The sequence below is a fragment of the Bos indicus x Bos taurus genome, chromosome 24 (genome assembly GCF_003369695.1).
Source record: "Bos indicus x Bos taurus breed Angus x Brahman F1 hybrid chromosome 24, Bos_hybrid_MaternalHap_v2.0, whole genome shotgun sequence".
NCBI classification, from domain to species: Eukaryota; Metazoa; Chordata; class Mammalia; order Artiodactyla; family Bovidae; genus Bos; species Bos indicus x Bos taurus.
Genome location: NC_040099.1, coordinates 33,385,302 through 33,398,281, shown reverse-complemented (window position 1 = coordinate 33,398,281; position 12,980 = coordinate 33,385,302). Strand labels below are relative to the sequence as shown.

At 45.6% G+C, this 12,980-nt stretch overlaps 1 protein-coding gene across 5 annotated transcripts in view; it reads right to left on the bottom strand.

The window, feature by feature from the left end:
* Window positions 1-12,980, bottom strand: part of TMEM241 (transmembrane protein 241) — a 123,855-nt gene that overhangs the window by 50,934 nt on the left and 59,941 nt on the right. For all 5 annotated transcript variants that reach the window (XM_027526007.1, XM_027526008.1, XM_027526009.1 and 2 more), the window contains 4 exons: window positions 11,125-11,173; window positions 10,339-10,384; window positions 7,215-7,250; window positions 3,679-3,713 (listed from right to left, as the gene is read on the bottom strand). In XM_027526007.1, the coding sequence (XP_027381808.1) occupies window positions 3,679-3,713; window positions 7,215-7,250; window positions 10,339-10,384; window positions 11,125-11,173 (166 nt within the window). The remainder of the gene's footprint in view (window positions 1-3,678; window positions 3,714-7,214; window positions 7,251-10,338; window positions 10,385-11,124; window positions 11,174-12,980) is intronic.

The following is a 12,980-nucleotide window of genomic DNA, read 5'->3' as shown; positions in this document are numbered from 1 at the left end:
GGTCTTCAATCTCAAGTTTTGTGTTAGTCGCTCAGTTATGTCCAACTCTTTGTGATCCCATGGACTGTAGCCCACCAGGCTCCTCTATCCACGGGATTCTTCAAAAAAGAATACTGGAGTGGGTTGCCATTTCCTTCTCCAGGGATCTCCCCGATCCAGGGATGAAATCTGGGCATCCTGCATTGCAGGCAGATTCTTTATGGTCTGAGCCACCAGGGAAGCCCAATCAATCTCAAATCGACCCCTAATGCTTCCCCTCTGACTTTAGCTGGCCTCTTTTTTCACTTTAACAGAGAGGGTGCACACCAGCTTCTCAACTGTGTTACAAAGTTAGCCCTGAAGATCTTGCCGTATGTGGCTGGCTGGACCCAACCACATAAGAACTAAACCCAGGAGCCTAAAAAAGGTGTGCTGCTGCTGCTAAGTCACTTCAGTCGTGTCTGACTCTGTGTGACCCCAGAGATGGCAGCCCACCAGGCTTCCCTGTCCCTGGGATTCTCCAGGCAAGAACACTGGAGTGGGTTGCCATTTCCTTCTCCAATGCATGAAAGTGAAAAGTGAAAGTGAAGTCTCTCAGTCGTGTCCAACTCCTAGCGACCCCATGGACTGCAGCCTACCAGGCTCCTCCGTCCATGGGATTTTCCAGCCAAGAGTACTGGAGTGGGGTGCCATTGCCTTCTCCAAAAAAGCTGTAAGGATGCTCAAAAGACAACACTCCTTCACCGCTAGTGTAGAACACCCACTTTAAGCACAAAGTAAGTGGTCCAAGCGTTGTAAACTTGTCTTGTGGCATCAACACACAGCTTACACACCAAGGTCTGAGTTAAGCCTTCATCCTCATACTCCACGGTTAAAATTCTGCTGACTCTCTGAGGGAGTGAATCCCATCTCTCTGAAGATAATGGAGCATGAAATTGCTATAGTGAAAAGTGTGGCAATGATCTTATTACATCCAAGAACAATTGATATTTGAACAGCAGGAAAATTTCCTCTCACCACATTTTAGTCCTCAGAATCAGTGGGAAAGCAGAAGGTCAGTTCCAAGACGTAGTGAGTACTGTTGGCTTTATCTCAGTACTAGCAATAGACACCAGGTGACAAGGTCATTTCCAGTCAGATTCCTGCAAGTCCTCCTGCCCTTCTGTTTCTATGAAATGTTCTCTCTTGAAAATGCCACCGCAGAGGGACCTCACACAAAGAGGAAATGCAAACTTTCAAACAGAGGAAGGATTTCTTTTCCCTACTCTTATCTAAAATAGTCCCAGGGGAAGCAAGGTTCCAAGATTCTTGGAGCTTCTGCATGAACTGTGACTTTGAAAGGTTAGGAGACGTAGACCCCACTCACCAAGAAGCAAACCAAATGCCTGAAGGGGGAGAAGCATCAGGGTCTGCACCCAGGACACGGAGAACTGTCTACCTGGTCCCTACCTACCGCCCTGTCCCAGTGTGTCCCAAAGGTGTGTGTCAAAGCCGCACCATCTGCATCACAGGAAAGCTTATCCTTCCAGCTACTCAGGACTGAGTGAGGAGGGCAGCTCAGTCAAAAGCACTACTGAGAGGCCATCACCCACCTGGCAGAGCAGCTAACATAAGACAGACAACACCAAAGGCTGGTGAAGACACGGAGTAACCGGAAGTCTCATGCATTATTGTGCATGCTGCCATGCTAAGACACTTCAGTCATGTCTGACTCTTTGCAACCCTATGGATTGTAGCCTGCTAGGCTCCTCTGTCCTGGGGATTCTCCAAGCGAGAATACTGGAGAGGGTTTCCATGCCCTCCTCCAGGGGATCTTCCCACCCCAGGGATCGAACTTGCATCCTTTATGTCTCCTGCATTGGCAGGCGGGTTCTTTACCACTGGCTGCTGGGTGGGAGGTAAAATGGTACAAATGCTTTAGAAAATTGGCACTTTATTTCAAGGGTAAACATATGACTACTCTACAGAAATTCTACTCCTAGGTATTTATCCAAGAGGGCTGAAAATGTAAGTCTACAAAAAGTCTTTTATGAGAATGTTGATGGCAACTTTATTCATACTAATCTGGAACAATTCATGTGCACATCATCAGGTGAATGGATAAACAAAAGGTTCATATACTGGCACACTCGTCAACAATAAAGGGAACAGACTAGTGAGACATACAACAACCTGGATGAACCTCAACACTCTGCTGAACACAAGAGCCAGACACAAAAGAATCCTTCCTATGTGTTTCGATTTGTATGAGACTCTAAAATAGACAGAACTTATGTATGGTAACAGAAACCAGATCAATAGGGGCTTCTGGTGGTTGGTAAGAAGGGAGTGACTAGGAAAGGACATGAGGAGACTTTCTGGAGTGACAGATGTTTTTTATGTCTTGATAGAGGTGTGAGTTACATGGGTGTGTACCTTTGTCAAAATTGATCAAGCTGTACATTTACGAATATGCATTTCCTTTGCGTAAATCATATTTCAATTTTAAAATGTTTTGAAAGTACTACCAAATAATGAAGACACAAGTGAAAAAAAGAAGAGGTAAGACAAAACCAAAAAGGATAAAGCCCTGTTTTAAAATGTCAGAAATTAACAGAAGGTATTCCCTGGCAGTCCAATGGTTAGGACTCAGCTTCCACTGCAAGGAGCACAGGTTCAATCCCTGGTTAGATTGATCCCAGGGATCAATCTAAGATCCCACAAGTGGTACAAAACGGCCAAAAGAAAAAAAGAAGGAAATTAACAGAGCTTTAAAAAAAAAAAAGAAAAAGACTGCACCCGTGGGTCCTGACTCTTACTGTGTCTTAATTGGTGCAGATATAAGGAGTCTTGAAAGCATTCTGGCTGACCCACACCCACTCTATGAGGTGGACATTTCACTTGGAAAGTGTAATAAGCAAGCAGGAAAGAATGAAGTGTCCCTCTGTCGTAAAAATGGGCTAGACTACCCATAGGGCTGGGTCCTATGAGAAAGCTAACACACTGGCAGGAATCGGAGCTGCTCAATCAGGGCAGTCCTCGGACACTTCTGGAGGAGAGGGAGTTTCTTCCCGTTTCACTTGCTTACATTTTGTAATTAACCTTATGGTCCTATGAGAACACATCACCAAGACCCATCAGAGGGTTTAGGTCAAGTGACCAGGCTTTATAAAACTGGGAAAAACTGATCTCCAAGGGATCTCCTAGATTCTGAGCTTCTATAATCTCGCACACCAAATTCCTACCTTAATATCTACCTGCCTTAATTATCTACTCTAACAAACCTGTGTGCTTTTTGAAGCAGTTGGCTGCTGTTTGAGCTGCACAAAGCTGTGCATTACACAACTTCGTTCCAAACAACTGCACTGTTCATATAGACCACAGTTTTATTTGTTACCATTTCACATAAAAGTAGGAGGAAATGGCAATCCACTCCAGTATTCCTGCCTGAAGAATCTCATGGACAGAGGAGCCTGGTGGGGGATACAGTCCATGGGTCGCAAAGCGTTGGACACCACTGAGAGACTGAGCGCACGCCCACATGCACATGGACAGTGAATTCCATGATGGAACATTAAGAGCAGTTTCAAGTATGTGGGCCATTCCTGACACCCTGGAAGGCAGCCACTTTCTCTTACAAAATTTCCCTCGGAGATTTAAGCAGGATCAGAGCACTGGGTCAGTGGGCAATGTAAGACAAACAAATAAACGAAATCTTACCTGTGGGGTGAGCTGCTAAAGCCAGGAGCACCACACTGAAAAAGAAACAGCAGACTAGTGAAGAAAGCTTCGCCAGCACTGAGAAAACAACACCCATTCTACTTGGAAATAGTAAGATTTGCCTAAAAGCAAATTATCTGCACTGAATGTTCTCATTCTGACGAAATCTAACTCATCAGGAAGAGTGTGAGAATGTCCTGAAATGTCTCAAGTTTTGGTAAAAGGGCTGGATCTCTTGTGATGATTCTGAGGGTCCACACTCTTCCCTGAGCATCAGCCATACCATGAATGATCACCATAGCCCGCTAATCTACAGAGTGTCCTTGTCAGCGAAACAAAGCAGACTCTAAATTACAAAGAGGCTGCAGCCTAAAAGCTAGCTGTTGAATGTGAGCTAAATTTACTTGTGAGCTAAATCACAAAATTAACTACAGAAGGAGTGGTAGATTTCCAAGAAACTAATCCACAGCATGACCCATGCCATCCACCCTGTGCCTGAAAACTTCCTGGACCAATCTGTAGTTGATGCTATAAGGGACGATGCAGGTCATACCTGTTTGGCTCTCTCCCATCTTCCTCTCTGGAAACCTGTCCCATCTCCCAGTGCCTGTCTACAAGCACCTCTGTGTGGCCCTAAGCCCACCTTCTATACCCTCTTCTGTCAAAACTCATGCTACCAGGCAGCTGGTTTAGTTGGAGGTAGGAATAAAACCTTATATTCAAGTAGAACCAAGAATGTTTGTTTGTTTGTTTGTTTTAATGTTGGATGGCCTCACCCTGCAGACACATCTGAAGAGCCCAGTATCCCGGCTAGAATCTCTAAGGGAATAGTCTGGGCATCCATGGTTTTAATTTGTCACGGCTCCTGGAAGCTATAAAGTACCAGGGCTGAGAACCACTACCTCAGACCGCAGTTGGTGACACTACAGGGAAGTAGAAGAGGCCAGTTTTACAAGGAAACCAGTGTGAGTTCAGCACTGCCCTGCCCTGCTCTTGAGTTACCTCCCAGCACCATTTCTGATTTTCTGACAGCTCCCAAAGGAGCAGCATCACAGAAAGAGGCGAGAAGAGAGGCGGGTCAGGACAAAGGCCATGGAGAATAGCCACATCCTGGCCATTCAGAAGTTGTAGGTTTATAAGATAAGTGTTTACATGCAGCTGTAAAAAACATACACACCACAAACAAGACTGGAGCTTTTCTATCCTTTACACAGGCTGTCTGCTTGCTATCTCTTCTTTCTCCAGAAAGCACATACCCTCTACATACCCCATTATTCTAGCTCACTGGATCCCCTTCCACTTATAACTTCAGCAGCAGAAGTTATTGCTCTTATGGTAGGATGTGAAGGATCCCGTTTCCATCCCAAAATATCTCCCAGGGCCTGACATGGCATCCCAAATGCCATCATCAGGATCACCCCAAACGGTGACTCTAAAAGACAAGACTAGGGGGTAAAAATAAATCATTAAATAAAAGAGTTGGTTCTCTAGTCCACATCTGAAAATTTGTAAATGTAATGTCATGCATTCCTAATTCCTACACTGTGATGGCCTTGAGATCAAGAACCATATTTTATTTATCTTTGGATCTCAAGTATTTAGCAGGGCCAGATACATAGCAGGTTCTCTCTGTGTTTTCAAACCAGCAGAGAGATCAATCCAGCAGGCAGAGGTCCAGACAGATCTGACTAACTGCAGATCTTTGGGTTTGGATGCTCAGGGCCTGTGGCAAATCAAATCTCAGCCCTGGTTTACCTTCTTCACTTGTACTGAAAAGAAGACTTAGAAACAGAATCAGCAGTCTGAGGCAGGAAGCCTTGAGCATCAGGTTCCCCGGCAGTGAAACCCTCACACAGGGGGAGAGGCAGAAGAACTAGCAGGTGGGGGTGGTCACAGTGGCTTGATTTTCCATCCCCTGAACCCTCTGCTGCTGCTCGACTTGGCTATAAGTTCTGGTCGGGGGGTGGGGGAAGAACGGTTTAAAGTGGTACAATGTCATGGAAACATTTCAAACACCAAGAGTCTTTCTGCATTTTCAGAAACATCTCTTGAAAAGGCAGCTGGTGGGTTTGTAGGTGGAGAATACAGCTCATGTCGAACATTTTAAGCTGAGTAACTTCCTCCAGAAATCCATGAGGCCAAAACTGATAGGGGCTTCCCTCATAGTTCAGTTGGTAAAGAATCTGCCTGCAATGCAGGAGACCCGGGTTCAATTCCTGGGTCGGGAAGATCCTCTGGAGAAGGAAATAGCAACCCACTCCAGCATTCTTGCCTGGAGAATCCCATGGATGGAGGAGCATAGTGGATTACAGTCCACGGGATTGCAAGAATAGGACACAACTTAGCGACTAAACCACCAAATGCTGAAAGGCACCTCTGTGAACTCAGTCCTCTGGACAGAATGCTGTTGCATTAGGCAAACTTGAGCTTCAGACAGCAAACCTCGTTGTTTCTTAGTTAGGTCCCGCAGGGTGCCCTGGGGACTCCCAGGATTCAAGAATGCTCCCAGGCCATTCTATTGAGTGGCTAAGCCTTATTCTATGCCTGTTTTGGGTCAAGGGTACAAAAGAATCCACATATTCAATGCATGCATGTGTGCTAAGTCGCTTTAGTCATGTCCAACTCTTTGTGACCCTATGGACTGTAGCCGCCAGGCTCCTCTGTCCATGGGATTCTGCAGGCAAGAATACTGGAGTGGGTAGCCATGCCCTTCTCCAGGGAATCTTCACAACCCAGGGATTGAGCCCTGGTCTCCTACAGCTCCTGCAGTGCAGGCAGATTCTTTACCACTGAGCTACCGAGAAAGCCCATATATTCAATATTACACTTGATTTATGACATTTAAATGTAATCTATTCAATACTATTCAATGCCACACTTAAATGTCATAAACCAAGCCTCAAACTTCATCTTACCTTAACAAAAACACCTTCAAAACAACCTGGAACTCCAAATTAAAGCAGAATTCTCAGAGTCCCTGGAGCTTCATGTCAGAAGGTGGCGTTGTGGGGAAGGTCCAGCCTCTGGCTCCCGACCCCCAAAGCACCCTCTTCTCTCCCCAAACCAGGCTCCATCCTGCACCCAAAGGACCTCATACATGTGTGTTGTGTGTGGACATCTCAGCCTGCGAGTCCATCCTCCACCCACAACCTTCCCGCTAAAATCCTTTCCTTGGACATCCACTGGGTCTAGGAATGAGTTAAGAAGATAGACTTTGGAATCCATTTCGTAGGAAATCTCAGGGCCCAGTCTAGAAGAAAAGGTGTGGGTTCTTACCAGCCTTACAGACTCCAAAAGCCCTAGGGAGAGGCATAGCCCTCTGAAGTTTGAGGCTGGTTGGAAGCCCTGCTTGTCTGGCCTGAGGGCAGGATTACTGTTTCGTTTCCTCAACTCTGATCGTCTCACCAATTATTTAGGTTGCCTTCCTGGCAGGCACATTGGCTCAGATCTCCCCAATCAAGATATTATTGAAAATAAAAACCCATTAGCTCTAGAAGAATATAAATTATTTTTTGAAATTTTAAATTATATTTTACCTGAATAGATAGTTTAAGTACTGCTGGTCAATGTCACTAAGGAATAAGAAAAAAAAAGATAAAAGATGAAATAATAGATATGTTTTATATATACAGAATAATAATTTTCCTCTATTAATAAATTATACCTATGTACAAGTTACATTTATAAACTATCAAGAAACAATACAAAGAGTACTTCATTTCCTGGCTCATTTTTGAAAACCATTTCCTAAGTTAGTACCATCACATGCAATTTCACTTTGGTTGATTATTTCCTTTGGGTACATCTGCAGTTTTAAAAGCTGTGTTGGGACTTCTGTGGTGGTCCAGTGGTTGAGACTCCACCCTTCCAATGCAGGGGGCGAGGGTTTGATCCCTTGTTGGGGAACTAAGATCCCACAGGCCACCAGGCTTGGCCAAAAAATAAAAAATAAAAAGAGTGTCAGCTCTCTCAGGCCATTGGACTGACTTCTAAGGCTACCATATTTGACAAGTAAAAATACAGCACATGCAAATAAATCTGAACTTCGGGTAAAGAATAATACTTTAGTAAAAATGTGTTCCAAATATTACATGAAACATACTTCAACTAAAAAAATTATTTGCTGAAATTCAAATTTAACTGGGTATTCTGTATATTATCTTAACAACTCTACCAACTTCTTGCTGCAAAAACACTTTATTCAAAGAAAATATGGTGCCCTAGGACCCATCACACACCCTCAGAGTATATACCACCTCCTCCCAGGAGTCAGTCCCTTCAGATCTTTCTCTGTAGGCCTCAGTTCAGTTCAGTTCAGTTCAGTCACTCAGTCGTGTCCGACTCTTTGCGACCCCATGAATCACAGCACGCCAGGCCTCCCTGTCCATCACCAACTCCCGGAGTTCACTCAGACTCACGTCCATCGAGTTGGTGATGCCATCCAGCCATCTCATCCTCTGTCCTCCCCTTCTCCTCCTGTCCCCAATCCCTCCCAGCATCAGAGTCTTTTCCAATGAGTCAACTCTTCACATGAAGCAGCCAAAGTACTGGAGTTTCAGCTTTAGCATCATTCCTTCCAAAGAAATCCCAGGACTGATCTCCTTCAGAATGGACTGGTTGGATCTCCTTGCAGTCCAAGGGACTCTCAAGAGTCTTCTCTAACACTACAGTTCAAAAGCATCAATTCTTCGGCGCTCAGCTTTCTTCACAGTCCAACTCTCACATCCATATACAACTACTGGAAAAACCATAGCCTTGACTAGATGGACCTTTGTTGGCAAAGTAATGTCTCTGCTTTTCAATATGCTGTCTAGGTTGGTCATAACTTTCCTTCTAAGGAGTAAGTGTCTTTTAATTTCATGGCTGCAATCATCATCTGCAGTGATTTTGGAACCCCCAAAAATAAAGTCTGACACTGTTTCCACTGTTTCCCCATCTATTTCCCATGAAGTGATGGGACCGGATGCCATGATCTTCTTTTTCTGAATGTTGAGCTTTAAGCCAACTTTTTCACTCTCCTCTTTCACTTTCATCAAGAGGCTTTTTAGTTCCTCTTCACTTTCTGCCATAAAGGTGGTGTCATCTGCATAGAGGTTATTGATATTTCTCCCAGCAATCCTGAGTCCAGCTTGTGCTTCTTCCAGCCCAGCGTTTCTCATGATGTACTCTGTATGTAAGTTAAATAAGCAGGGTGACAATATACAGCCTTGACATATTCCTATTACTATTTGGAACTAGTCTGTTGTTCCATGTCCAGTTCCAACTGTTGCTTCCTGACCTGCATACAGGTTTCTCAAGAGGCAGGTCAGGTGGTCTGGTATTCCCATCTCTTGAAGAATTTTCCATAGTTTGTTGTGATCCACACAGTCAAAGGCTTTGACGTAGTCAACAAAGCAGAAATAGATGTTTTTCTGGAACTCTCTTGCTTTTTCAATGATCCAGTGGATGTTGGCAATTTGATCTTTGGTTCCTCTGCCTTTTCTAAAACCAGGTTGAACATCTGGAAGTTCACGGTTCACGTATTGCTGAAGCCCGGCTTGGAGAATTTTGAGCATTACTTTACTAGCGTGTGAGATGAGCGCAATTGTGCAGTAGTTTGAGCATTCTTTGGCATTGCCTTTCTTTGGGATTGGAATGAAAACTGACCTCACCCGGCCCCAAAACCCAGCTGATCACTAGGGGGCTTTGACCTGGCAGCTCCAGTCTGACCGAGGCCTGAATTCTCATCTTTTTCATTTATATTCAGCAATTGTGCCACTGACTGCCTTCAACAAAGGCTTCATTTTACCTCAGAACAGAGCTAGTGATGGGAGGGACTTCTGGGTCTAGTTTGGAAGGGGCTGGAGAAGCAAGAAAAAGACTTGTGCTTCTGAGCTACAAGAAGTGAACTGGGGCCCAAGGAGGCCAGTCACATAATTTTTGACAAAATGTCATCTAAACAGCTGCCCTGAGGGAAGAGGAGAGACTTCCAGGCTCTTCGCATATGGCTGGCGGCTGGCACATTTCAGCTCCTGGTGGACCCAAACTGCTGCCCTCCCCCTATCCTGGACTTTCATTGTCTCTCTGATGGAAGAAGCTCACAACCCCATGGGTCTCCCCCTTTCCTTTAGTGAAACATTAACTTACCAGACTTCAAAAGTTCCCTGGCGTCAGAGTGAGTAAGAATTCGCCTGCCAATGCAGTGGACATGGGTTCAATCCCTGGTCTCAGAAGACTCTACATGCCACGGAGCAACTAAGCCCTTGAGCCACAACTACTGAGCCCGAGTGCTGCAACTACTGAAGCCCGTGTGTTTAGAGCCTGTGGGCCTCAACACAAGGAACCAGGGCAATGAGAAGCCCGTGTGCTGCAACTAGAGAAAGCTGGTGAGTAGTAACCAAGACCCATTGCAAACAAAAAAATTTTAATTAATTAATTATAAAATATATGTGTGTAAGTCACTCAGTCACGTCCAATTCTGCAACCCTATGGACTGTAGCCCACCAGACTGCTCTGTCCATGGGATTCTCCAGGCAAGAATACTAGCCATTCCCTTCTCCAGGGGATCTTCCCAATCCAGGGCTCGAACCCTGGTCTCCTGCATTGCAGGCAGATTCTTTACCATTTGAGCCACCAGGGAAGCTCCATAAAATATATACATGTATTTTTTTTAAAGTTTACCTTAACTTGTTGAGTTTCTGGGATTTCTGTAGTATCTTATAAGCCCCTGGAGAGGAAGCAACAGGAGTCACTCGCACAGGGAATTCTTCAGGGGGCATGAATCCTCAGGGAAAAGGGCCTCTCTTCCCTGCAAGGGTTACCCGCAGCCCACAGAGGGTGACCAACAGCACTCTGGAGGACTTCAAGGATGTGCATCTGGTAATCCCCCAGATGATGCAGTTCACAGAGAAAGGGCTGGGCCAGTGAGGCTCATGGTCCACAGAAGGACACAGTTAACGGGAGGCCTGGGTTTCCTCTGATGGTGCCATGAGAAACATCACTGGATTTCTGAACTGTGTGTCACAAAGTCAGGGCACTGTTTTCCCTCTAAGAGAGGAAACATTGGTTTGAAATAAAGTAGATGGTCCTTTTATTTCACCCACTTTTTTTTTAAGTGTACTGCTGAAAGAGAGTTTTTATGGACACAAACTTCTGGATATGGAATTCTCCCCACCATTTTTTAGAGAAGGAGCTAGCACTGCACAAGTGTATCTGAGGAAATGGACCCTAGGCCCTGGTGAGTTAGTAACATTTGTCATGAGAAAGAGGAGACTCTATGGGAACTGGAACCATTTCGGGAAAACTCCAAAATAGGAAAATCAAACCAGAAAAAAAATGCCCATTTAATTTTAACCTTGACATCTTGGATTTAATCTTCCTATTGTCTGGGATCATTAAAAGGGGGTACATGATGAGGTCTAAATAATAAGTCTCAATTGTTTAAGTAAGAATTCTTAAAAAACTTACCTACACAGAGTAAGTGAATTACAGCCCAGAAATATCCATCTGGATCAAACTGTAACACAGGGTTTAAAAAAAAAAAAAAAAAAAAGGATGTAAGTACAGACAAACAGAATCCAGAGTGGCGATTTTAAATGCCAATGCACAGCACCAAGCACGGTGCCAGACAGGACTCTGGGACCTTGGGCCAGACCCTCCTTACTCCTCACCCAGCTGCCTACGCGACGTCTTCCTAACAGGGCTCTCTGCCTCCAGCATCTCTTTCCCCATCCCCAACACTCCCCAGCACTGCATCTTTAAAAGGCAGATCCAAGGGGCTTCCCTGGTGACTCAGTGTTAAAGAATCTGGCTGCTACTGCAGGAGACACGGGTTCAATACCTGGTCTGGGAAGATCCCACATGCCACAGAGCAACTAAGCCCCTAGGCCACAACTATTGAGCCTGCGCTCTAGAGCTCAAAAGCTGCAACTACTGAGAAGATGTGTCAAAACTCCTGAAACCCCCAAGCACCCTAAGCCGTGCTCAACAACAGGAGAAGCCACCGTAATGAGAAGCCCACGCACCACAAATACAGAGTAGCCCCTGCTCTCCACAACTAGGGAAAGCCCAGGCAGCAACAAAAACCCAGCACAGCCAAACATAAATAAATAAAGGAATCATTGTTTTTTTTTTTTTTTAAAGGCAGATCAGATGGTGTCACCTATTGCTTAAAATCATCCAACAGTCCCCCAGTGGCTTCAGGATGAAATCCAAACACAAGGCACCCAAGAACCCCCATGACAAGCCCCTGTCAACCCAAGCAGTCCCATCCACTGCCCATCCCCTCTCCAGAGAAAGAGAGCTTGGACTTCCCCAGCCAACTTGGCCAAGGGGCACTCCCTCCTCTTCTTCCCTTCCTTACTTTTTCCATTTATCTCACCTGATACATTCCTTTCAGCTTATGATCTGCCTCTGTCTCCACCCTCCATGAGATGGTCAAGTCCAAGAAAGCAGGAATCAGCCCAGGGGCACACACATGGTGGATGTGCCATGAAGCTGAGTCACAGGGCACGCTCAGGACACCTCCACGATTCCGGCCGCCCCTGCCTTCTTCTCCTGGTTCACTCCTCCTCACCCTTCAAGATTTAGGTCCAGAGACTTCCCTGGTGGCCAGTGGTTAAGAATCCACCTCCCCATGCAGGGGGTGTGGGCTCGATCTCTGGTCAGGGAACTAAGATCCCACATGCCATGGGGCCACTAAACCCAAGCACCCCAGCTACTGAGCCCATGTGCTCTACACCCCACGCCACAAGTAGAGCGAGAACTCCACGAGCCACAGCTAGAGAGAAGCCCCCGAGCACTGCCACGAAGAGCAGGCAAATAAATAAAGATTTAGGTCCAGTCAACAGAGCCTGGCTCCAGCATCAGAAAGATCTGGGTTAAATTCTAAAATCTCCACTTACTTGTTAGCTGGTGACCTTTTGGGTCTCACTATTCTTTAACTACAAAATGGAGACAATAATAGCTGCTACCCTTGTGGAATTATTGTTGAGATTAAATAAAATAAGGCACTAAAGCATTGGCCCAGAGCCTGGCACCCAGCAAGCTCAATATAATCGTCAGCTCTTCCTCCTCTGAGCCTCCATGTCTTCCCAGGCGCCTGGCAGGATCCCACCCCGCCCCGGACAGAGCCCTGGCCTCCCCGGGTTATAATTATCTGTTCATTGTCTGCCCCCTCCCCTCTGCTCTGACTAGACTCCGGCTTCTGCCCGGACGACGGCAATTTCTCTTTGTGCCCCCAGAGCCTGGCTTGGTGCCTAACACTTGATGGGGATTTAATCAATGCTGGGGAAGGAAAGAAGGGAAAAAAGACCCAGGAATGA